The sequence below is a fragment of the Notothenia coriiceps genome, unplaced genomic scaffold (assembly GCF_000735185.1).
Source record: "Notothenia coriiceps isolate Sejong01 unplaced genomic scaffold, NC01 NC01_scaffold00029431, whole genome shotgun sequence".
Lineage (NCBI taxonomy): Eukaryota > Metazoa > Chordata > Actinopteri > Perciformes > Nototheniidae > Notothenia > Notothenia coriiceps.
In genome coordinates this window covers 1-26,780 of record NW_011362132.1, presented here as the reverse complement: position 1 = coordinate 26,780, position 26,780 = coordinate 1, and the positions used below count along the sequence as shown (strand labels likewise).

Sequence of the window (26,780 nt, the reverse complement as noted above, 5' to 3'; positions counted from 1 at the left end):
CCCCTGTGTCGTTTTTGGGTCGGGCTTTGTGTGGTGTGTGCGTCGGACCGACCCTTCAAACAACACACACGAGTCGGACTCAAGGCGCCACAGAGCGACAGAGCGCTGGGCGAGTGGTCACCTCGGTCGAGTGTGACAGGGCGAGGAGCGTCGTCGCTCGGAAGCGGTGTAGGGCCGACTCACACCACACACACTCCTTCAGGCGTCTAACCAGCGTTTGCTGGTTAGACGCCTCTGGGCAATGCAATGCAGTGTATGGGTTTATGCAGTGATATGGGTTCTTCCATTTGTTACCTTTTTCTCTTAAGGTTGCTCCGCAAGACCCCGTCGTACCTGTCCATAAAAGACACAATCTGAAACATGAGCGAGAACCCACATGAAACTCCCAAACACTGAGACGTCTGACAAATGTACGTAACTTTTCGATGTATTGTGTGTTCTGCCCCATTATTGGTCTTTTCGTACTGTACCTGAAATTTAAGAGCAGACGGAACACTAGAAATCAGGTCGCAGACGGCCACTGGGCTCACAGGGAGGGGGGGGCAGGAGCTCCAACAAGCCGTTTAGGACAGAGAGTGAATACACATGCTATACAGAGATGCTGTATGAGAAACCAATGTGAGTTTGAAAAATTGCACATTATAAATCTATTTTAGCAGACCTCCACAATGGAATTATGATCAGTAGAAATGGCCATGACATGGGACCTTTACATAAAATAAATAAATGTTTAAAATATTGTTTTGAATATTTGTAGGCCAATATAATTGTTGTTCTGTCTTCGTATGTAATGCACAAAACACAATTTGTAACTATTTTGTATTACTCTGTTTGGGTGCCTGATAATCACGGAGGAAATCACTTCCGGTTTCAAATGTGACGCATGTGTCCTATGCGTTTCTGCGAGCCCATGTTACTACAATACATGAAACCGCTGTAAGCATTTGAGTCAAACATTTCCTTGTTTTCTCGTGTTGTTTTACTGTTTATTTTTTATTTTTTTATGAACACCGGTATCAAAAAGGCCCCGTTGGGATTGGAATCCTGGATCTCCTGTTTATTAGACAGGCACTTTAACCATCTAAGCCACGGCGCCATGTCACGGCGGGCCCGGCAGAAGGCACTATAAATAAGCACCTACATATCAGTAGGGTAAATATAACATTTGTTTTATTCGTAAAGCTCATGAAATAATCCACAATGTGTAAATAGGGTTATCTGAACATTTCTATACATTTAATTCACACTTCCTTCAGGGCAATCTCACCATAAATACTCTATAAAGTCACTGCTAATTTTTACAATTTGTTTTTTAAATACGTAGCCTATTTCAATGTACTACAACTCATTTCATCAGTCAACCCAAAATATAATCGATCATTGCAGCAGAAATGTCCAATTCCGACAGATTGAAGTTGTCCAGCTCCGGAAAGCACATACTGGAGAGGTCATTTGTGGACACGTCGGTGATGGAGAAGCTCTGCTGGCTCGGCATGCTCTCCCTGGGTTCCGGATGTCCCAATTCAGCGCAGCGACTCCCAACAGGCTGGGATACCTGTTCTTCCCCGAGGAAAGCCTCAAACTCCTCCGTCCAATCCCATTCAATGAGTCCACTGTGTGGGAACAATGGGCAGTAATCGGTAAAGTCAGGGGTTTGGTAGTCTTGGGTAACTCGCGGTCCATGAGGGAAGCACGGTGCAGCTTGGTCGGCGGCCCAGGGCGATGTAGGTGCGGGCACCCCCTGGATGGTGGAGAGCCTGGTGGACTGAGGTAGACTGGGAGCAGGGTAGCCTGGTGGGGACGGCAGGCTGGGGTAATGAGGGAAAGCAGGAGCAAACTGTGGGAAGGGTGGACTGGGAGAAGGTGTGTAGGAGAACTGGTGGAGGAAGTCTGACGAGGGCTTGGGGATCTCTCTGGAGGATTTTTTGCTTTTGAAATAGCGAGCTCGTCGATTTTGAAACCAGACCTGTTGAAGAGAATGAAATGTGGTTATTGTTATGCAGTGGTGTAAAATAACTAAGTAGCTACATATACTCAAGTATACAATTGTGAGGGAGTTGCACTTTGCTTTGAGTATTTTCAATGTTTTGTTACTTTGTACCCTACAATTAAGAAATAAATAGTGTACTTTTACTCCACTACATTTAAGTACCATAATGATATAGCATATTTAAAAAAAAAAACGAAATAAGTCTTTAGGTACACCTTGAATAAATCTACAAGCTACCATGGCCTGCAGCATACAAAGTGACCAGCTCCACGTTTACCAGCTTTTCATAACACTTAAATGTATCAATAATTAAAATCAAAACATGTCATATATATAATTCTGAAGTAGGCCAATCTGCATAAGGAATACTTTTAATTGTGGCTCTTTAAGTACATTTTGATAAATATTTTTGTTATTTGACTTTAGTAACATAAATTCAGGATTTGTACTTGTAACAGAGTGTTCCTACACGTTTGTATTTCTAATTCTTCTAGTGCAAGATAGGAGTACTCCTCCCACCTGTGTTTATTTCATACCGGGGGCATATCCAACATTACGCATGAGAAGTCTGTGAAACTCGTGTCATACCTGAATTTTAGACTCCGGGAGCCCGGTTAAGGATGCAAGAGACTCCTTAATTTTAATGTCCGGGTACAGTGTGACAGAGAAGGCCATCTCCAACTCGCTCAGCTGGGCCTTACTGAAGGTGGTACGCTTCCGGCGACGGTGGGTGTCCGAGCGTGTCCTTTGAGCAGCGTCATGGTGCACTAGATTGAGAAAAGGAAATTATACAGTTTAAATAAACATTTCTGAAACTTTCAATATGAATGAAACAGGCTGCAATTATAGAAAAAATATTTGTAAATGGATAGAGCAACTTAAGGAAGTGCGTGAAAGTAAATATTTTAAGGCAGACGTCCATATCTTGAATCTAAAATGGTTTGCCTTGTCTAGTTTTTTAAGGGTCAGACACTCACCTCTGCTGGAGTCTTGTGCGTAACCATCGTTGTTCCAATAATGTCCCGAGAAAAAGGTGTTGCAGCCAGTAAAATCCAATTCGAATGCCATTTTTCTCTCTTGAATTTAAACACGAGGAAATAAATATTCTTCAAGGTCTCTCCTCGACACTGATGAAGACAGGACACCAGCGGCTTTTATACTCAGCCTGACAGACACAAAATGACCCCTCCCCCCCACACACACACACACACACACACACCCCCTCCTGCTCATCTCAGTGGATATTTGCAAGACTTACAAACGCGTGCCTTTGATGTGATACAAACCTCCTAACGACTGTCCGGCTAATAGGTGTCTGTTTGATCCCCGGTGACACATTAATGTGCCCATTTAGCCTAGACGAAAAGCTCTATCCTGCTGGAGCAGGGTTAAGATTAAATGTCTTTCACTTTCAGATTTCCAACGTTATCTAGTCATTAAGATCTCCCCCTATCAAATGTGAAAACTAAAATACATCTGGACTCGGTTACACGAGGCTAATAACACGGATGATAAACAACACAATCAGATTTGTTTGAGACTTCAGTCTGTGGCACATCCTCTGCTCCACAGCTCGATGCCTCCTGGTGTGCATCAGAGGGAATAAAAACACTGTGTGGATAGTGGAAGTGTATTGAGTGTAAGTGTAAGAGGCTGCCGGGGTGTGGGCTTCAGTCAGCTATAATGTGCTGAGGTGACAAATCGGGCTACTTTTTCTCCTTCCTGGTCGGTTGCGTTTCCACCGATCGAGACATCAAAACACCGGATAACACACAGTCCAATGCACAGCCAGTTCCCAGGCTAGTGTCAGACTCGCAGTGTATGGGTCATTACAAACAGAATGTAAATGTTTAAACACGTTCAAAACATACACTGAATGAAACAAAAATAAATGGAAACTGCTAATTAAAATGTGTTCAATTTTAAATGTGTGTTTTGCTTTTCATGATTATTTCCAGTGGTGGGAGAATTATTCAGATGATTTATTTGAGCAAAGGTAACAATACATTATTGTCAAAATACTCGGTTAGTTCCCATCTTTGATTATTTCAGATAATTAGTGTTTTGGGTTGATCATCTAAAAGCAGGTATTGGAGATCACGTGATATGCAACTTATTTTGGAGCAATAACGGTCAGCAGATGAGCCTTTGATTGAGATGATTACCACACATTAACAGTGAAGTATTCCACATTGGCTCCTACTCCCCACGAACAATGGACCATCACGATCATAACTCAAACCACTGCTGGCCGTCACATGACTTCCATTAAGACAGCAACATATCGAAACCAAACATTGATGGACTGTCGAAACGGGGTCACATGATCTAACCCTGGAGGTACAATTGTTATGGTTTTGTAACCCTTCCCATTTCCCTTTTGTAAAGGCTTATTTGTGAGATATTATATACCTCATGCTTATTTTATAGTTTTGAAGCTCACAATAGGTTATTTGTTGCAAAAGGAGAGTTACAGATGAAAATAAGCCACTAGGTGGCAATATGACACAATATATTGAATATAGTTTCAGAAACACATAATGACTATCTATCTATCTATCTATCTATCTATCTATCTATCTATCTATCTATCTATCTATCTATCTATCTATCTATCTATCTATCTATCTATCTATCTATCTATCTATCTATCTATCTACATCCATCTATCTATCCATCTATCTATCCAACTCTATGATAGCATGTTTTGATTGATTAACATCCAAGTTTTACTTCTTTTATTGATGTACTTGGTGACATAACATTCGTTTTATTTGCTTGCTTTTATTTTACATAAACATTCATAATTTGGGCTCAATAGCTCTTCAGAACATATTTCCTCTTCAATAGCAACATTGTTGGATGAGGATGAACTCATTGTATTTGAGTAGTGATAAACTGTGGAAACCAGATTTAATTACATTTTCTATTTTATTTATTTTTATTTTTTTCTAATTTAGTTTTATTGTAAAATGCCTAATTTCCCAAATTGGGATCAACAAAGTATCATCTTATCTTATCTTAAAAATAGAATATGCATATGAAACATGAAAGGCCTTCACACAAGCTACACAGGTACAGGGTATGGTAAAGTTCACTTTACAGACTAGTGACGGATTAAAGAAGGAAGTGGTAGTAATTTATGTCATTTTAGTTGGCAACATACTGAACACAAAACCAAATTACAACGCATTTCTTTTGGTTTAAATGCATTTATATATTATAAACTTTATTATTGACTAATTATACTAAGGGTCAAATCACACATATACAGTGATGGTGTGTTTTATAGAACTTGTCTCCTTTTCACCTCACACAGATCTTGTTCATGAATTGACATTGTTCAGTTCATTTCCCAAAAACTTACAATACACAAAATGTCCTTCCCCCTGTGTATCCGAATGCTTCAGTTTATACCTCACTAACTCAGGTGGGCATACAGAGAATCGCTGGTCTTCTGTGTCCACACTCCTCTCTAAGAAATCAGGTGACACTCAGGTGTGAATGACGCTGTGTCCTCCTCTCCCTCACCTACATCCTCTCTCCTTCCTTCACAATACACAAACACAGTTTCTCAGCCCGCTGTTTGATGTGTAAAATCCTTCCACATTTCCGGTCAACCTGAAAGATTTTTTGGCCTAATCCCATGTGCTGCATGCTGAGGTATGAGGTTACTCCTTGCACCGTGTCACATGCTGCAAAATACTTTCTGGATCTGAGAAATAGAAGCTGAGTGTGATTTCAGCTGTAGATAAAATAACCTCAGACTCTGTATGGGAATGCAGGGAAAGCATGAGACATGATTTAGTGCAGCTCTAGTTACAACATGAATACATACAGTATTACCGATCATTATGCTGAAGACAAGGCCTGCTATATTCTGTCAGCAGCATTTACAGCATAGTAGTTCAGCAGGCTGGTGACTGGTGTGACTTGATGTGAAGATGTTGATGAAAGTATGAAAGCAGTGGTGCAAAGCGGAAAATGCATGAAGTTAATTGCGTTTCTAAGCTGGGTTATTCCTTTCTTTCTTTTATAAAAAAGGTTGAAATGTAATGCTGTTTAATTCAAAGCTAGGAAGACTACATTCTCCCTTATTTTACGATAGGATCATACGCTGAGCTTTCTGAAAATTATTCGAGTGTATACATTTGCACAAAGTAATGGTTCCCAAATTTGGTACAATAATATGTTTGTCACCACAAAGCCTTAACTCAAAATGTTAAAAGCAAAAAGGTTATTATTTTTTAAGTTGCTAATTTTGCACATTAGACAAGGGATTTTAAGGAACTCCTAAAACCATTAATGTCTGTACAACATAATTGATCAAATTAACTGTGTCAATGTTGAGATATGTTAGTCCTTTGGGGGTCCACCAGTGGCATGATTTAAATAAGTATATTTATTCAAGTACTACTCAAATAAAAAATGGAAGTACTTGTAATTTACTTGGTATTTTCACATGACGCTACTTTCTATATTTACTGCACTATATTTTTAAATACAATTTTGGAACTGTTTACTCCACAACATTTATTTTACATATTTAGTTACTAGTTACTTTACAGATTAGGTGAATAATACAACATTCAAATCGAACCACTTTATAGTTAAGCTATACCCAGCAGGGTATAATACTTAAAAAAAAAACTTTTACCAAGTGAAACATTGAAGTGATGAACACATAAATGCACCAATCATTTTAATAAAAATGTTTGGTACTTAAAGTATTTTGTTCTTATAATACTTTTGGGACTTTTACTTAAATACAATAATGAGTGCAGGTCTTTTATTTAACCCTGTCTCGCATAGAGGCTAATACAGTGGACAGCTTTTCAAAAGGTGTTTTCTTGTATATGCATGGGTTTTGATGGCACAGTTGCACCACCAGCCACTACATAGGACCCTATTGCATCATCCCATACACTGCCAATTAGTGGAAAGTCAGTGTAAGTGCATGATACATTTCTCTAAACCAAGATGGACGACAGAAAGCCAGATGGACCGAATCACTCGTCGATATCTTGCCAATCCTTTTATGGAAAGCACCCCCTGCAGGTATAACAATGTTGGTGACATCAAGTAACAACTAAGGAATCATATAATTCATAAATTGTCAAAGTATTGATTTTATGTTTGCAGGAAATTATGATTAATCACCTGTCCACTAAAGTGGACGTCATGATGCATCACTGGCTATATTTCAACTACAATGCATAGGGGAGAGTGGGGTAAGTTGAGCCATTTTTTTGTTATGCTGTCCTCTAAGCAAGGAGAAATTACACATAGTAAAAATTAAAACACACACCTATAATTCAGGATGTCTCCTATCAATGGCAATGATAAGAATTAATGTTTGATCAAGGGCAGTGAAAATATTACTTCTAAAAAAAAAGTGGTCTTGTGGCTCAACTTGCCCCGGGTTAGGGGTAAGTTGATCCAGGTCAAAACCTGTTCAAACCTGGGCATACCTGTTCAAACCTGGGCATACTTACAACAAATCTTAAAGGTAAAAATAAACAATAAATAACAAACCAAATACAAGTTTAGTTTTTCAACCTTTTTTTAACTGTTACTGCTACTGTTGTTCTTGAAAATACTTCATTTGCAATATCTTTTTGGGCCGTAAATCAATAGAGTTATGTTATTATAATAACATTTTAAGTTTGCACATCTTTATTTATAATTTATTTCAAATGTAAATGTCTTCAGTTCAAACTTTAACGTGTAGGCCTAATGTCCACCTGAGTGGACATATAAAAAATGTTTTTTCTAAATTTGAAAAAACTAGATAAAAAGAAACTAAAGTTAAAATCTTGTTTTTCATGCCCCAAGAGCAATAAAAAAACTTGGTAAAAAAATCCTGACTGAGGTTTTCATAATTCATGCAAGAAAGGGTTGAGTATTTATACGATATAGTATTGCCAGTTGTGTTAAGTAACTAAGTAAATGTACTCAAATACTTATGCACAATTTAGATGTACTTGTGCTTTACTTGAGTATTTCCGATGTATGCTACTTTTTAATACTACTCTACTACAATTCAGAGGTAAATATTGTACTTTTACTCCAATACATTTATTGTATAGTTACCTTTAGTTACTTTGCAGATTTGGATTAATGATAACCCCACTGCAGTCAGCATGTCGTTGTGTCCCTGGGCAAGACACTTCACCCCAAATTACTCCTGTGGGGATCCCTGCTTTGTATAAAAGCGTCTAACAAGTAACATGTAATGTAATATCATATATTTCTGAAATGGGGCAATCTGCATAATGAGTACTTTTAGCCTACTTTTGGTACTTTGAGTTTATTTAGATGCCAATACTTTTGTACTTTGACTTTAGTAACATATTGAATACTTGGAATCATCATACAACGGTATCCCTACACTTTGGTAGTCCTACTTCTACTTAAATAGAAAGATAAAAAGAGGTCTGAGTACTTCACCCACCTCTCTCTGTTGGGGGTCAACCTACAGACAACAGGTTTCCATGGAGCCATGATGCTAAGTGGCTAAAGCTAACCGGAGCGTCAGTGTGGTCCTGCCCCTGAGGGGGTGTGACCTAACGGGGAAGGAGAACATCGTTGCTCTGCCTCTGTCATTGTTGAGCCACTGTTATTCCACCACCATCAAGACGAAGAGGGATCTTAAGACATTAACCGCTACTCAATAAATTAATCAGGTAGGAATATAAACAAAACAAAATGTGCCATGTTTTCTTGTTATTGTTTACTAAAGTAGCCTATGTCAAACCGCTACAGTCAACGACCAGAGGGACTGTGGGAAGTTAGCGAAACGAACAGTCTAAACATATTTTAATTTATAAAGAGCAAACGAGCTTTAAAATATTAGAAAACCATTAAATAAACGTAGATATGGCATACCAACTGTAGAGTAGTTCAACTTCAGTTACAGGGTTATAAGGCTCCGCTATCTGGACCGGATATTAAGGCTGTATTGTTTCAAAGTGATTATGTGTTACTGTTGATTCTCATTACTTCACTTCAACTTTGACCCAGTGATTTAGTTTATAATTTCTTACGCAGGTTTCGTGTTACAATCCTATTATAACACATTCTCAATTTGCTATTAACAAAAAAGAGCAGCATCGACAGCAGCAGTAGTATACCAAATGGTGGGAGGGTCATTTAAACTGCATTAGTACAAAGAGAGATTATGGATTGCTTTTTGGTGATCTGGTTCCTTTAAAATACAACATGCAGTGGTTTAACTGCCAACATTAAATAACATTCTTATTCAGTAGTGGAAGAAGCGTTTAGAAATTATTATTATTAAAGTGAGCATTATCACAATGTGAAGAAATAAATCTTAAGAAAAAAAGGCATAGAATTTATTTTCATTTCGTATACTGTATAAATTCAACTCATTAGTACTCCTTTAAAAGTACTGTGATGTTGAACTGAATGCCAAAAATAGTTTCCACGTATTTTCCTGTTAAACGATTTAACATTTCAGCTCACAGTTTGTTTTTCACTGGCATCTTGATCTGGCTCGATCAGATCCTTAATACAACAATATTAGTATTTTTTGTATACTACACTAGTTTAATTCTTTGCAAGTAAAGAAAAAACTGCATTATGTAGCCTGTAGCCAATAATATGATATAATTGCAAGTGTGTTTTGTCCTTAACCATGATTTCTACTGCAAAGAAATACATACATCTAAAGATAACTAGGCATTGTATACCTTTCAGGGGTACAGTAAGAAGAGCAGACTAAACCTTTTTTAATATGTTTTCTGTAGGATGTCCCGAGAGCAGCAGGCGGTGGCTCGTGCCAGAAAAGCCTTTGAAACAGGAAGGTCCAAATCTGTAGAGCACCGCATCCGCCAGCTGAAGAACCTGCAGAGGTTATTCACTGAGAAACAGAGTGTGATTTCAGCTGCAGTCAAGAAAGATCTCAATAAGGTGAGTAGTGACAATTTATCATTGCAAAATAATCCATACCTGGTCTCCAATCATCTTGAGAGTCGGAGTATAAGAAAAAAACACCATATACCATTAGCTTAGTCCTTTTGTTGCTATGCACTGTTTTAATAGCATGTTTTCGTGGTTCAATCTTCAAAAGAGAGAGAGAGAAAGACACAATCCTGGACTTCTTTCCATTGCTGTCCCTGTTTTTACACAGTTCGCAAAGCTTAATTTTTGACATTGTTTAAACAAATAAAAAAATAATGCGAACTATTGATTGATGTTAACATTTAAGACACGATAGTTCTCAAACAAGTTAAAGATGCAAGTAATATTGAAGCATAAGGTCGAATATAAAACATCTTAAAAGGATAGTTTATATTTGTTTCCCTAAGAGTTAGGCTAGTCGGAAAAAGAAAATACTGCTGGGTGTAAGGGCAGCAGCAAAACTAATTTTAGACACCTAGAAAAACAATATCAGTTTAAGTTTGCGCTATGTTAAGATTATTCTGTTTTAGTTATTGCATGACTTTAATCTGAAGTAACCCTTTAAAACTTCAAACACCCTACACTTCAAGAGAGCCAAACTATCTCTTTGAGATTTCCACAAAGCAAGCTATTAAATTGGATATGATTTTAAAACGTACTTTGATTTGCAAATAGGCTATACATTGACTACAGTGAGTGACAAAAATACATGAGAAAATATAACATTAGCTATGAGGAACCTCAACGTTATTGTCTTCCTCCCCAGAGCGAAGTGGGAACACAGTTCTACGAGACTCTGGGTCTGGAGGGGGAGCTCAACACGGCCATCAAGCATCTGAAGGAGTGGGCGGCCCCTCGGCCCGTTAAGAAGAACCTGCTGACCATCTCGGACACCGTCTACATCAAACCAGAGCCGCTGGGCGTGGTGCTCATCATCGGAGCCTGGAACTATCCCTGGGCCGTCACCATCCAGCCGCTCATAGGAGCCATCGCCGCTGGTACTGTGTGTGTGTGTGTGTGTGTGTGTGTGTGTGTGTGTTTGAGGGGATGATAAGTGCAGTAATCAAATATTGTACTTAAGTAAAAAAAAATCTTGTGTAAAATGTTACTCAACTAAAAGTACAATAGTATAAGCATCAAAATATACTTGAAGTCCCAAAAGTAAAAGTACTCATCATGCAGATTGGTCTATTCCAGAATAGTATATTTTATGTTTTGATTATAATTATTGATGAATTCAATTATTATCAAAGCTGGTAAAGGTGAAGCTAGTTTTAATGACTTTGTAGACTGCAGGTTAGCTTGTGAATTTACTCCATGTGTAACTAAAGGCCTATGTGTTGATTATGTTTCACATTATTAATCCAAATGTGCAAAGTAAGTAAAATATTGATAAATGTAGTCTAGTAAAACTACACTATTTACCTCTGAGTAGGTAGGGTAGAAGTACAAAGTAGCAACACATTGAAATACTCAATTAAAGTGTCTCAACATTGTACAGTACATTTACACAAGTACAGTTCTTCAGTAAATAGACTTACACCACTGAGGATAGGTGTGGTGGGTGAAAGAGCAGTGTGTGTGTGTGTGTTTGTGTGTGTGTGTGTGTGTGTGTGTGTGTGTGTGTGTGTGTGTGTGTGTGTGTGTGTGTGTGTTTTGAAACAGTGAAGCAAGATTAATCCATAAAATTGCACAAGGGGTCACAATTAGTAGAGGCATTTCCAAGTGTATGTAACAGTCTGTAAAAAAAATTAACAAACATGCCGAAACCACCAAGACTCATTTTTGGAGGCAGTGTGCTTTTCAGTTCTCTCATGTTTTCTTCTTTTATTTGTTTCAGTCTTGTTGAGTTTCTTTGTCTTGTGATCATTACCATTTCAGTTCATGGTTAATCCAGTCGTTTCTTAACATTATTGATCCTCAATCCGGTTCAATCATCTTACTTCCGCAGACACAAAAGATTTAAAGGATTAGCAGTAGGATCAGAATAAAATGTTTCTACACTAAGGCATATTTAACACACACTGCTGCAGAACATGTTGTTAATGGTTACTACATGTCTCAACTTTGTGCCTAGTTCCTATCAGTGATGGCTCAAAGGACAAGGTTGAATCACTCTGCTCTAAAATAATCAGTGAGGCCATGAATAATGTATTTCTAATTCAGAAGCTAAACGTCCTGAGTGTCTTGACTCTCTCCTTTTTGTAATGCAAAGCTCAGTGTGGAGAGTTTGTCAGTGGTTGCTTAGCATGACACTGCAGTATTTGCTGTTGGATCTTTTGTTTGTAACGTGTCCCCAGTGATAGTTTTACATATACGTGTTACAAGAGCTTCCGTGTGTAGACAGCTCATTTGTGTTTCATTTGAACAAAGCGTGTTTACACACAAACATTGCTGGCTGCAGGACTTAAATGAACTGAGAGCTGTCAGCCTGCTCCTCATAGAGGACGTGTTTGCACAGCATGGACTTTATCCTTTGCTCCAGCATTATCGGATACCACTCTACAATCATATCTTTCTAGCAAGTTCCAAGTCTCTACTGATTTATTGGCCAATGCATAATACAGATAATCAGGCTAAATGTCATGGTCCAAGGCAGTTGTTAACATCAGCAGCTGACACAATGATTTAGATTAAACATTTGAAAAAATATGCTCTTTCCTTGGGATTTGGTACACACCAGAAGAAATCAAATATTGACTCGAATTATTCTGTTGCCTCTTTGCTGATGGTTACGTAAAAATAAGTTTGCATTTTGACCTCACAGCTGATGATTTGTGTTCACAACTTGTTCTGCTGCTTCCAAGTGGCCAAAATAACTGAAGGTACAGCAGGTTGAAATGATACTACATGAACATTAAAAATAAACAAGATTATGGGGAGCAATGGGGAATTTCTGCTGAAATAAATAATAAATTATACTTTAAGATGAAAGACTATGTTCTTCCATTTTCTGATATAGTGTGCTTTTGTTACCTCTCCAGGTAATGCAGCTGTGATCAAGCCCTCCGAGGTGTGTGTTCACACTGCAAAGGTCATGGAGGACCTGCTGCCACTCTACATCGACAAAGTAAGGATGGAGCACATTACATACACATTTCAGTTATCCACCCATTCATAAAAGTGAAACCAAACACTGTTATTCTTCAAATGTAAACATATTTAGACAGAACAGAAAACTGAACAAACATGAGCATTTAAAAAAGAAATAGGGAAAAAATATGATTAAAAAAAAATACATATTTCGGTTTGTCCGTCTTGTCCACATTACTAGCCTTTTTACTGCTGACGGCAAACAGGTTATCAGACAAACACTGTTTGCACATTTGCAAAGGCTTAAAACATGTAAAGTAAAAGGTTTTGCTTGTCTTTTCAAGTGTATTATTTCTGCAAAAATATCTACACAGACAGCAACACAGGCTAACACACAGAGAGGGAGTCAAGGTGTTTTTCTGCTGAGACAAAAAAACAAAAACGTATCACAACGTATCACAACAAGACATTTATCTTTTTGCTTTGAAAACAACATGCTGCTTCGTGACGTCTGAATGTGTGTTTTTTGTCCTGCTTGTCAGGAGCTTTACCCCGTAGTGACTGGAGGAGTGCCAGAGACCCAGGAGCTGCTGCGTCAGAGGTTTGATCACATCTTCTACACCGGAAACAGCATGGTAGGCAAACTGATCATGGAGGCTGCTGCCAAACACCTGACGCCTGTCACCCTGGAGCTGGGAGGAAAGAGCCCGTGCTACATCGACAAGAACTGTGACTTAACCATAGCCTGCAGGTCAGAACGATGATTCAATATGGTTATTTTTGTCATTCGTTTTATACTTAACATTGTTTTCATCCAGTCTTATACTGTAGCTGTTTCTTCCTGAGACCCTCCTCTTACCTCGTCCCCTACTCTATAGGCGTGTTGCCTGGGGAAAGTACACTAACTGTGGTCAGACCTGCATCGCACCAGACTACATCCTGTGTGAGCCCAGCATCCAGGACCGGGTCATCGAGGAGGTCAAGAAGGCCATAAAGGTACATAAGACCTTAAACACAATACGAAAACATTATAATTGTATCTTTAGTAGCTCCCTTTCTTTGGAACCAGCTTCCTGTTTTTGTCAGGAAAGCAGATAGTGTCCAAACTTTTAAAAGTGTGATGAAGACTTTCCTTTAAAAAAAAAAAAAAAAACGCATATGGTGAAAGCTGTTTTAATTGAATTTATATTGACTTGTAATTTTATTTTATATTCTATATTGTCTTTTATTATTTTCTTGTCATTTGAATGATCTTTTAGCGCTATTTATGTGTTATTGGGCTATATAAGTAATCTTTGATTTGACTTCAAAAACAGGTGAATTTGTGAAGGCCACAAAATGACTAAGAACTGTAACTTGTAGTATCAGAAAGTCATGTAGTTATGGATAACACCATAATAGAATATTAAAAGAGAACCTCTTGGAGGCGCGGGAGATGTAGATAGCCTCCTTTCTTTGCCTTGATTACACAATGATATTTGTGTAGTAATAATATTGTTTCCTTTGGCAGGAGTTCTACACAGACAACCCAAAGACATGTCCCGACTACGGACGCATCATCAACCAACGCCACTTCAAGAGGATCATGAACATGTTGGAAGGCAGCACTGTTGCTGCAGGAGGAGACAACGAAGAGTCTGACTGCTACATAGGTAATCCTACTAACTGCAACCACTCTTCACATGAAAATAAATCACAAATCAAGCCGGCATTGGATGAATATTGTTTCTGCGCTGTGTTTAGCCCCCACAGTTCTGCGGGACGTGAAGCCAGAGGCGAAGGTGATGCAAGAGGAGATTTTCGGACCTCTGCTTCCCATACTGTCGGTCAGCGGCTTGGATGAAGCAATCAAGTTCATCAACAAGGGAGAGAAACCGCTGGCCCTCTACTGCTTCTCATCAGATAACAAGGTGTCTAACATTAATCATTGCACACACGCAGATGCCCAGCAGAGTACTTCACAGAACCTACAGGTCGATTCAGACTCACACGTGTAACGTCTTTTCTCTAAAGGTGATAAACAGAATGACAGACGAGACGTCCAGCGGAGGATTTCTGGCCAACGACTGTCTCGTACACTTCTCTGTAGGCTCTCTGCCTTTTGGAGGAGTCGGTGAGTACACATAGGAATGCAGAAATGGTACCAAAACAAGCATTTTTTTTTTTTAAACCCAGCTTCTGTAGCGATGCAAATAATTGCACATTTTGTAAATATGCTTATTGCTTAAAGTGAGGGAACCTTATTTGGACAAATATGCCTTTTGAACAATAAGCAGGCGTCTAGATGTACATTGAGTCAACTGTGTTGTTTCATGCTTTCTTGCATTTCCTCACGATAATGTATTATAGCTGAGTGTGTATTTGATGGTGGCAAAGTCTGTTTACGAGGGATTAATTGATACTTTGAAGGTTGCTGTGTTTTTTTTGTCTCACTGTTTGATATCATTTATAAGGGAATCCATTTTCGATATTATATATAGAGGTGAATTTGTGATGGCATCCTTTTCATGAGTGTATCCTCATGCCTGATGTTTGTGAGTGTGCTGTTTGGCTTCTGTCACCAGGTGGCGCCTTTGAGTTAGTCTGCACATTTTGATGCAGAAGTATTACAAGATGAGTTCAGTTCGGTGTTTATCATCGTTATTCATTGTAGTTTGTTGAACAGAAGAAACATGTGGTAGAGGCCTAAAGAGAACACAAATGCTCCTTTGTTTTTATCTAAAAGAGGAGAAATGAGATCACTGCAAGTTAAACAATCTACCATCGCTCTAGTTTTCACTAGTTTGGAAATGATCATACCAAAGGCCTATTGATTATGTTGTACCTTTCTAATCGTCATGCATTTTAGTGAGTTAGTGAGGAAACCCAAATAGAAATATGTAGTTACCGGTCATCACCCATTCTACGATTGTAGATGATACAATTACTATTTTCTGCTTCCCACAAATATGACTTGATTCTTATTTTTTACTTACTTTTGACAAGCACAAAAGACCACTTAATCAATGTTGAAGCAAAGTTATTTCTCCAGTGTGCCATAACCACTTTATATAATATGTCTAACAATCTTCCGAGGTAAAAACTATATTTATGTTTAAGGTGTACTTCTATTTTGAAGGGAAGCTGCTCGATGTTTGGAGCAAACTCTTTTCCTTGTGTCTTTATTAACTTCTCTGTTCTTAGGATTTATTATATTATGTGGCTCTTGAAGCAGTCATATTTTTGCAGCTTATAAATAATAACATTCTCTCTCTGTTTTCATGTTTTCAGGAAACAGCGGTATGGGCTGCTACCACGGGAAGTACAGCTTCGACCAGCTGAGCCACCTGCGCAGCTGTCTCATCAAAAAGCTGAACATGGAGGGTGTGAACAGCATGCGCTACCCCCCTCACACACCCAAGAAACTGGGCTGGGCCCGCTTCTTCATCCTGAACAGCGTGGACCTGGGCTGGGTTGGACGGATGGCGCTCCTGGCCGTGATGGCTGTGTTGGCTGCTGTCATGCTGCAGGTGAGTCACACAGGAAGAGAGAAACAATGAAGTACTGCACAGATAAAAACATGTTTTAATTGTGTGTCATGCCTAAGCAAAAGTGGAGGAAGAAACAGTGACCACATTGATTGATAACCATATTCAAGCATTAACTGTAAGTGTTCAAAAGTTAAAAAGAACTGGGAAATTATGTTTATCATGTATTCTGTTTCTGTCGCTTATGCCAAGACCTTGAAGTTTAATTTATAAATCAATAAAACATGGACTTTACAGCCCTCCAAACACTGATTACATAATGTAGGATATAGTTGTGTTTTTAAATAAACAAAACAAAAAACTGTGTCAATTCATGCAGGATTATTTTGTTCCCGTGTTGTATGTGTTGAATGGATATATGCATGAAAATATATTTTAAGGTGGAATGCAGTTATTACCTTTTTACACAATTACACAACTTCTGTACATTTTTCACAAGTGTTTTGATGTGTTAACTAAACTTGAAATGCCCTGTATAGTTGGAAAACATCTCAACTTGATTTGCAAGCAGTGTTAACACATGAATTATAAAGAATGTTCTTCCTTTTCCTACAGCATTATCTCCTTTGAAGACCTCCCATTCCTTTCCAGACAACAAGTGTGCCTTTTTAAAGAGAAGAGCAACGTGCATTTCAAACCATTTCATCAAGGAGACTCTGAACCAATCAGATCAGCGTCTCACAGGACTGCTGTCTCAGGTTCAGGGTGTTGTGTTATCCAGTGTCACGTAGCTCACTGCAGCAAGCATCTTATTTTAATGAAGGTAATTATTTATTCCCATGAATGCACACTTAAGTACTTTAGTAAAAATCACATTAACTTTTGAATGTACAATATAATGCTGTGATTCAACTAATGAATGCTTTTAAATGTAAAATAGAAATGCTGTGATTTGGCTAATGAATGTTTTCAAATGTGAACAATTACAGTTATACACACAGGCAGAATCAGAACAAAGAAGGTTTTACTTAAGGGCCGAGATAATTAAGTAAGTCGATATTGCTGAATAATGAAGCTGTTTTTAACGTGTAGGAGTTACCTACAGTTCAGGTTGTGTCCACTCCATTTCAATGATAGATGATCCATTAACTAAGCATTCAGCCTGAAGGTACTTCTGTCCAGTGAAGGTTTGTTTTCCTCACAGTGACAGCAGAGATGCAGAACATTTGTCCAGACTTCCTGTGGTTGACTAACACCTGAAATAATCTAACACAATTATATGAAGGATGCCTTTGTCTTTTTTCTAAAAACACCATTTGCCTGTAACAAATTTAAATGTGTAAATTGTTTGTTACATTTTAAACAACTAAATGTTCAGAATTTTTCTGTTTTGTTTTATCACATAAGTAAAGTTTTAAAGGATTTTTTAAAATACTTTATTGAATAATTGCATGTATCTTTATATTGGATGAATAATCAAATAAATATATTTCTACATGTAACCGTTTGTGACATGACTTTATATTTTCATAATGTATCATTATAATATTGTATTTAAAGACAGTTGCGCTAGCATGCACAATATTAGCCTACTAATCAGAAGAAAAGGCCTTTATCACATCAGGAAAGTAAGGGTTGATTTGTAGGAAACCAGGTGTTGCTGAATAAACTAACGTTGACTTTGTTTAAGCATGCACTATACCGAGATATTAAATATCCCTCCCAACCAATCCAAAACAAAGATGAGGAGCAGGTCAGAGTAATCAGTTAGTCTCTCTGCGCCACACAATCACATTTTTCTTTGAACCAGATTTGCATTAAGTGACAACTCAAGAGACTTAATGGTACCTCTCTGGAACCAGAAAATACTTTATATAACTTTTTATACATATTTCTTGTAGACAAAATGTTCGGAAGGTCTAATCTTAAATTGCAGTTTAACAAGCAAGAAGCTATCTGGAAATAACGTGTCTGCTTTGGCCACAGAGGGGCCTCTCTTTACTCGTTCTCACACCTGACAACTTTCTCAGAGAGACATTTTTCCCCTCTCTTTCCACACACACACATACACACCTTTTTTCATTAAATCTCCCTCCCTCCCTCAAGTGCAGCTCATTGTCGGTATGTGAAAGCAGTTGAAATTAGTCTGTTAAGATCTTCTCAGGTCTCTGTGCTGATCATGGATTTTTCTGTCTACCTCCCGACTCTGATTTCTCTCTTCTCTCAGTGCACAGGTAGGATGCAAACACACACACAAATACATACACTTAGAATGCTCTGACATGAAAATCAGCAAAATAACTTACGTAATCAAAGCAGTGATTTTCAACCACAGGTAAGAGATAATTCTAAAAAGCAGGAAAAAAAATGTCTGTGATGCGAAGAAATTCATATTTTTAACTGATTTCCTTCAAATATTAGTTTGTTCCATGTCAACCAGTGGTTCATTTTATCTCTTTATGACAGTTAAAATACAAAAAGGAAAAATACATATGTTTTCCTTGAACTGGCCACAAATGAGAGACACATTCAACAAGTGATGAGAGATTATTGTCAAGAACAATATACTTGATTTGTTTCTCAATTCATCAAATAACCCTCCATCTATAAAGATCAGAATGTCTTGTTTTGTCCAAGTAGTCAAAAACATTAAATTGACAACAGCATAAGCGAAGAAAAAAATCCACTTTTAAGATGTTTTAAGATAGCATGGATTTGTTTTAAAAGTGAGACAGTGTATTTTTTTAGATAGCAGTAAATTAAATGAGCCAACATTAGCCACCAAAAGTTTCTATTTCTTAGGAGTTCAACTCTTCATTTGTAAGATGATGACTGTGTGATTTATTCTTTTAAAACCTAGATTGTGTTACTTAAAAGGCTTGAAAAATAGTAAGAAACGATTTATTTATTGTATGTGTTTATCTAGAATGCAGTTTTATTAGAGAATATATTAAGTGAGGACTCGGGTCACATGACTTGGTCCTAATACAGACTGAAAACACAATTTAGATTATTTGAAAAAATTAAAAAACAACTTGCACTTTGACTTAGACCTTAACACAACTGAGTATTTTCTAGTATATATATATATGTATTTATATATAGTATATCGGTTTCAAACATTCAGTTTAAAATACCTTATGTCTTGTTTTGGACGTAAAATAAGTCAACTATAAGGACTTGAAACTAAAGTGCAAAGACTTAGTTACTTGTGACTTGTAAAACAAAGACCTCTGAAAAATATGATGTATGAGGAAAAGAAAAGGAAAGAAATGAAGCTGGTGATATAAAAGGGTTTGACTTTTCTCCATTTGGCACTGGTGTATTTCGAGCCAGGCGGAGCAAAGCCAGCCTCCACCTGTGCATTGTTCTCAGTTGGTGAGAACTGTTGTCCCCTTTCACAGAATTGCATTGTGGGAAGCAGCGGGGTTAATCTGTGTTCCTATATTAGCTAAATGGTTCTCTATAGCGCCTTTCATTCCCACCGCAGAGTCAAACACTGGAGTTACATTCACATCAGCAACACAATACACAACCACAGCACAACACTGAGACTGCACCTGGTGGATGGACATGTTTAATGCTTCACAAATGAACACCACTTGTGATTTTTGAAGCGTAAATGCCTTGGCATGCAGGCCTGCAGTATCTATTTTAATTTCCATTAGTAAATCAGCTTATTTCTTACAGCGGGGAATAAAGACACATTACAAGGCAGTCATTTATTTAGTTATAATTTATCAACAATATATATCCAGTTTTCCTTATGCCAACTTCAGCAATGAAAACGTCAAATTAAATGTAGTTCTTTTAATTTTTTTCACTTTAGGCATGTAGTTGCAGCTGGCCTTTCTATGTGCACACTGTTGTAAATGAGAATCTCACAGAGGTCACTCAGAGGTCATGTCATTTGATTAGTTAATACCGAGATTAGATTTGTCACATAAAGCATTTCTAGTTTTTAGAAACCTATTTGTTTATTGGCAAATGAGAAAACAACATTGATGTTTGTACAGCATATTCTAAAACTGGTCATCTGTTTTTAACAGTGCAACAAAAAAATGTAAGAGAAATATAAACTTTCATATAATTGAAACTATTCAACACAAAATTGGTTGCTTTTTTGTTTGTGTTTAGCGCATTGTCGCAACAGTAAATCATTCAATCTTTTCAATCCAATATGCTTTAGTCCTAGTTATTATTTTCAGTGTTTATGTAACCTCTGGTTAAAGCGCATTGACCGTCAGCTGTTGACTGAGTGTGACCTGTGACGAATTTACATCATACATTTCAGTGCTGATGATATGTTTTGTCAATATAACTGCTATCAGAAAACTGATGAGCATACAAAAAAGCCTCTGTAGGACATGATTAGTAATGTGAGAATTAAAACAGATCTTTGTGTGTGTGTGTGTGTGTGTGTGTGTGTGTGTCTGAGAATGTGTTTACCTGATCTGACTTCTCAAAGCTCACAGAGCACAAACACATTAGCAGATCAGCCGGTGAGATCGCTGACTGAGAACAAAAACAATGTGGCTAATGGGCCGTGGAAATGAGAAGAATAATGCCTCATGTATTAACCAGAGAAAGCCATATTGTTTGGCACAAGAGAGAAGTGACTAGCCTTTACTATACAGTTAGTCTGTGTCTGAACTCAATGCTGTGCTTTCTCTGCAGCTCAGTGGTGTTACCAGAGCCAGTACTCCTGTGACGACACATGCAGAGGTAAGAAATGAAAAGACTATCACATGTTTCAAGAGAAAACCCCCAAATGGTTAAAAAAACAACATATCCGTCACATTCTTGTTAAAAATTGATCCAAGCCTATTTTTGTATGAATTAGAAAGTTTTAATAGTTTTAGTACTCAATAACAATGAATCACTTGGATGTGAAAGGGGTCGCTCGTAATGATGAATCAACAGAATATTCACTCTGCAGTTTATGCAGCTTTAGCTTATATTCATAGTTGTATTTTCGACCACAGAAAGCAGCTGTTTTAAAAGAAAATAAAATTAGGAGAACAGACTGCAAATGAAGTTGAGGTTGTATTTAGTCTTCTGGATGTGTATAGGCAACTGTTAGCTCAAACATTTGCCCCATCATTTAAATGATGTGATTACATTCTTTTTGCATACAGTTCCATAAAGTTGCCCAATATACAAGACAATTCTTTAGAACACACACCTCTGGCCTTGTGACAAACACAAATCCAAAGCAGAGATGAACCAGACGAAACCTTCACTCCTGCTTTTAGCTCATTCTAAAAATAATTGAACATTTGGTTACCTAAGCAGACTTTGTGTTCATTCTCAGTGGGGTTAACAGTACTAGAAATCAAATAAAACCTGGAGGGGGAATTATATTGTGTATTATGGGTTTTTTAAAGTACTTTATGAAAGAAGAACATGTGTTCAGCCCAGGCTGACCTGTTCTCTCAGCATTTTGGGGGGAAATATCAGGCACTGAAGCCTAAACGTGATGTTGTTCATGTTTTCAGATCCTATTCGATGGGCAGCTCAGTTTCCCAGCTGTGGAGGACTTCGCCAATCCCCAATCAACATCGTCTCAACTAAAGTGCACGTCAACAGCGCCCTGCCGCCCTTCAACTTCATCGGTCACACCAACACTATCAACGTCACAGTGGAAAACAAAGGACACTCTGGTGATTAGGAGCCTGCTTTCTTGGTGTCTTTCCCTCCAGACTATTATTTACCAGTTGTTAACAACTCTCACAATTTAATTTTAACAAATGTATTCTCTTGGCTGTAGCTCACTTTGCTCTGCCGCAGTCGGTCCGTCTGACTGGAGGAGCTCTGCCCGGTCACTACCGAGCCGCCCAGTTTCACTTCCACTGGGGAGGCAATGGGAGACCCGGATCAGAGCACACCATTGATGGAGAGCAGTTCCCCATGGAAGTACGTCACACAGGAGCTGAAATGTTAAGCTATTTAAATATTAAAGTGACAGGGGTCTAATAGGTCCAACAGCTTCATTCCTCACTGACCATTGAGGGTCAATGTTTTACAAACATGCCGGAAATGCAACCATTAATTAAGTCTTCAATGTTGGTAGAAATAATAGACTTAGAAGAACCTGAAAAGTATTGTCAAGTTGTTTAGGATTTACATGAGCTGTGCATATTTACAGTATCAGTCAATGAGTAGAGAAAAATGCAACTACCCTTTATTAATACCTTTCCCCACAAAAATATACTGATATTTTAACAAATGTGTGTTTAACACAGTGCACAGTATAAAATGCTCTCCACTACTGTAACTCATTGAGCTGTGTTTTGGGTTTCAGCTGCACATCGTCCACATCAAGGAACCGTACGGCTCTCTGGCAGAGGCCGAACATGACATGGCAGGTATAGCCCTGCTTGCCTTCCTGTTTGAGGTAATAGAATACATTCATTAGTCTGCGTTACTCTGCACTCTTAATATAAATATAAAAGCACAATTTTGGCTTGTGTCATAATGTTGGCGTCTTCCTCACAGGAATCACCAGATGATAATCCTCATCTGGACTCAGTAATAGCTTCTCTTGGCCGAGTAAAAAACAATGGTATGAGTGAACTTCTCAAATGTGAAGAACTTTCTTCATATTAATGGACTTAGCCTTTGAAATAAATTGTTATTTTAAGTGTTTTACCAAACTAACCCTCTTTAAAAACACTTATTTGTGTGTTCAGCCAGCAGCACAGTGATCCCAAACTTCAGGCTCAGTGATATTATCCCGTCAGATAAGGACCTGTTCAGTTACTACCGCTATGTGGGCTCCATGACTACTCCAGGATGTGAGCAGGCCGTAGCCTGGACGCTGTTCCACAGGACGCTGCCCATCAGCAGCCGCCAGGTGAGAAACTATAGATTAAAGGCTAAGAGTCAACACACTGATGACCAATAATTGTTCTTGGTTGTATTTCCTCAATATGTGAACCTTCAAACATTTTTGACATAAAATAAAACAATTATTTAAAGACTCTTGTTAGTGAGACTGTAAATAATTCCTACATAACAAAATGTTTCGTAAATAGATTTACATCCCAAAATATATTGCAAAATGCACCTTTGGTTGGATGTTACTAATAGAGACATAAACCCTTTATCTTGTCTTGTATTCAAAGTGTGAAAAGCCTAAAGCCTATATTGCGTTTACACTGAAAACAACTTAAGCTAAACAGGTTCAGCAAGAAGAATTGCTGGTAGGATTTTATTTACTTTATAACAATAGAAGAGTTGCTCCAAATATTCAAGTAAACTAAACATTTAATTGAAGGGCCCATGAACCTTGTTAGATCGTTTTTTGGGAAAGCTTGAACAGATACTCTATTATTGAATCCCAAAAAAGACTTGATTAGATCAAAAGTCATTTAAATGTGTGCAGAATAAATGTATCTGTGCCTTGAAAACTAACCCTCGATTCACTTTAAGACACATCCATGTCATTTTTATCTTTGACTAAAAAAGGTTTATTTTCCTACCCACTGCAGCTGGATGCGATAACTCAGCAGTGTCGATTCTGGACGGGACAGCCCATGACGGACATCTTCAGACCTACGCAGCCTCTGGACGGCAGGGTGGTGTATCGGTCCAAGGCGGGCGCCGCTCTGGGGGGTGTGATGCACTGGTGGGTCGGGGTTTCCTCCGTCCTGCTTGGGAGAACCGGTCTGATACACTGACTCAGCACATCTGATTTTAGGGCCAAAACTACTTTTACCTGTGTGATAGTGAACTGTTCATAATGTTCATGGTTATTCTTTTTTTGTAAGTGTCAATGTGACATTGAGAGATGTGCTATTGTAGAATGTGTATTTACCCTTTTCCAGTAGTGAACAAGTCAGCTCTGTACTAGCTATTTAGGAGGAACAGGCCTGTTGACCTGATATCATCATGACCTCCTTTAAAGTCTGGATAATATGCAGTTTCTGTGTGAGTAGGATCTTTACCTCTAGGCCTTTATGTCAACTTTCCTTATTGTTGTCATTAGGAGTCAATATTTTATAAATGCAAACTGTTGCTATAGATTTACTCTAATCTGCTTTACCCTAATATATGTTTTACAGTAGAAGGAGAGTGATGCAAAAATGTGTATAATTAATGGTTCACAATAGGTTATGTTTGTCTTTCTATCAATAACAATCTGAGGGTCTTTCCTTTTTCATTAACTGCTATTTTATGTAACTTAGCCTGCATATTGTTCTCTTCCCTGACAATCAGAACTATCAGCCTGGAAAATTAGACGGTCAAGGCATTTCCTTAATATTCTGTACACTTGTTAATTTGTAGAGAAAACAAATGATTTGTAAAAAAACAAAACAGTGAATGTATTTAAACCCTTGTACAATCACAAAATAGACCTAAATAATTGTATGTTAGAAATGATATGATTTCGTTTTTTAAAGATAATACAAATTATTGATAGAATGTCAATAAAATCTGAACTGATTGATTTTGTGTCTTCAATCATTTCTATAGAAGTGTTTTGTATAAATACTTAAAAGTGTTTAGTTTGCCTTAAGAAAAACATTTGCGTTGTTTCACCTTCTCTTTTATTGTGTGGAGTTTATTAAGAGTCAAGTTTTGGGACTTATAATTGACACTGATGCTCTAAACGTAACCAATAAACTAACTAGAAAACCTATTTTACTGACATAGCTGTTACTTTGTGGAGATAGTCCATGTTTGAACAATTTCTTGACTTTCATGAATCAACAAATGTATTGTTATGCCAATAAACCTCACCACCTTGAGTCTGTGTGGGTTTGAAAAGAAAGATAAATTACCTTAATGATGTGTGGTGGAAATCAATCAGCTTTAATGACACAGCTGTAAAACATTGTTTCAGTAACATTTATTTATTTCGTAAACTATTTTACTCCAGCCCTTTGTAACAATTTCAAACATCCCTTGGTTAAATACCAACCAACTAAAATGAATGAATAAGTCTCTTGACCTCAAACTGACATTTCATACCAACCTAAATGTTGGCAGCAAACCTGATTCAAATTGTTATGGTGGAATTGGGTGGATGTCAATGCGTCTGTTTCTTAAGCCAGTCCCTCAGGTGGTCTAACTGTGCAGAAACGCTACTCTTGGCCGTGCCTCCAGGGGCCTGATATTGCTCCACACTGCTGCTGTAGTCCCACACCAAGGACACGTCACTTCCAAACAGAGGGCTAAAACCACGGTAGAGAAAAAGAAAGAGAGAGGAAGTTGAGAAAATCAAAATGGCTGGAGGAGAAAATAATGGGAGAGGAACTTATACTAATCCTGTTGCTTGAAAATAAACCAATGGTTGAGTTTGAATCTTTTAGCAGTTGTGTGTGTGTTAATGGGAAGAAGACAGTCACCTAAGAGCACTCAGGTCTTCCAAAGTGAGTTGATTCAGGGCGACATTTTTGGATTCAGCAGCAAACACCGCTTTTCCAGAGATACCATGGGCCTCTCTGAACGGCACCTACAACACAGGGTAACAAAGAAATACATGGAAAACTATAACTTGCTTTGTTTGCTATTGTCTTTATTATGGCTATCCTACATGTAGGAGTAGTAAGTAAGTAAGTATTGTTCTCTGCGGCACATGTTAAATAAAGTTACCAGAACTTTAAAAAAAAAAATGCCTTAATATATATAGTCAAGAGTTCTTTTTCACTTGGTTGAACAGTTGACATGAAGATGTGATAAATATCATAATTAATCCAAAAAAAAAAATGTCATCATTATTATCTGTGTACTAAAGTGAACTATAGTGATCGTAAAACAGCCTCCTAAGAATATTCACATTGTATTATTTGTTTAAAACCTTTATTTTATTTTAATCAAATTCCTTTATAAAGACTTTGTGGAAATATTCGTAGAAAGGGAAACACAACGTACCCCCTGCCTCACAAGGTAGTAGGCCAAGTCAGTAGCCAACATGTCCGGACTGAGGGCCGCTTGCATCACACTCTGGTTAATCTGAAAGCAGGAGACACATCGAAGGAATCAAAATCACTGGACTTCTGTTCGAAACAATTTCCCCTTCTTTTAAAACGGCTGCTTTAACAAAAAAGTCTCGATATCTCAAGTAGTAGAATCATAAAATATTGTATGCAATGCTATGAAATTGGTGTCTATAAAACATGCACATTTGGTTTCCGTTTCTTTCAGTGTGTCCAAAGAAAAAAGATAAATAAAGAAGTCAAGATTTAACAAAATATAAAGCCAAGCAGCCGCAACCTTTCAAAGTTATGAAAATGATCAACAACCTCCTGCAACAATGAGACTGAGCAGTGTGTTTTTTCTTTCTAAATAATAAACAGTGACTTCATCTCTGACCTTGAGAGTTGACATGACTCCGGTTGTCACTTGCAGAACAGCGTGGA

General features: G+C 37.8%; 4 protein-coding genes across 4 annotated transcripts; 2 read left to right on the top strand and 2 right to left on the bottom strand.

Moving 5' to 3' along the window:
• Positions 1–1,016: 1,016 nt before the first annotated feature.
• Positions 1,017–3,113, bottom strand: LOC104958814 (homeobox protein prophet of Pit-1-like). Its single transcript, XM_010786615.1, has 3 exons — positions 2,968–3,113; positions 2,579–2,757; positions 1,017–1,966 (listed from the first exon to the last, which is right to left on the bottom strand). The coding sequence occupies exons 1-3, from the start codon at positions 3,056–3,058 to the stop codon at positions 1,358–1,360; spliced, it is 879 nt and encodes a 292-aa protein (XP_010784917.1). The 5' UTR covers positions 3,059–3,113; the 3' UTR covers positions 1,017–1,357.
• A 5,458-nt stretch (positions 3,114–8,571) lies between these two features.
• On the top strand, positions 8,572–17,915 carry aldh3a2b (aldehyde dehydrogenase 3 family, member A2b). Its single transcript, XM_010786614.1, has 11 exons — positions 8,572–8,676; positions 9,760–9,922; positions 10,680–10,911; positions 12,898–12,983; positions 13,489–13,697; positions 13,825–13,942; positions 14,457–14,598; positions 14,690–14,856; positions 14,960–15,059; positions 16,217–16,455; positions 17,029–17,915. Exons 2-11 carry the CDS (start codon positions 9,761–9,763, stop codon positions 17,041–17,043), a joined length of 1,470 nt encoding a protein of 489 aa, XP_010784916.1. The 5' UTR covers positions 8,572–8,676; position 9,760; the 3' UTR covers positions 17,044–17,915.
• Positions 17,916–18,400: 485 nt separating this feature from the next.
• ca4c (carbonic anhydrase IV c) lies at positions 18,401–24,844 on the top strand. Its single transcript, XM_010786613.1, has 8 exons — positions 18,401–18,647; positions 21,091–21,138; positions 21,912–22,076; positions 22,184–22,329; positions 22,718–22,810; positions 22,912–22,978; positions 23,106–23,269; positions 23,907–24,844. The coding sequence occupies exons 1-8, from the start codon at positions 18,593–18,595 to the stop codon at positions 24,093–24,095; spliced, it is 927 nt and encodes a 308-aa protein (XP_010784915.1). The 5' UTR covers positions 18,401–18,592; the 3' UTR covers positions 24,096–24,844.
• Positions 24,845–24,999: 155 nt separating this feature from the next.
• Positions 25,000–26,774, bottom strand: asl (argininosuccinate lyase). The gene is made up of 4 exons (XM_010786612.1): positions 26,734–26,774; positions 26,293–26,373; positions 25,767–25,873; positions 25,000–25,592 (listed from the first exon to the last, which is right to left on the bottom strand). Exons 1-4 carry the CDS (start codon positions 26,746–26,748, stop codon positions 25,448–25,450), a joined length of 348 nt encoding a protein of 115 aa, XP_010784914.1. The 5' UTR covers positions 26,749–26,774; the 3' UTR covers positions 25,000–25,447.
• Between the last annotated feature and the right edge of the window lie 6 nt (positions 26,775–26,780).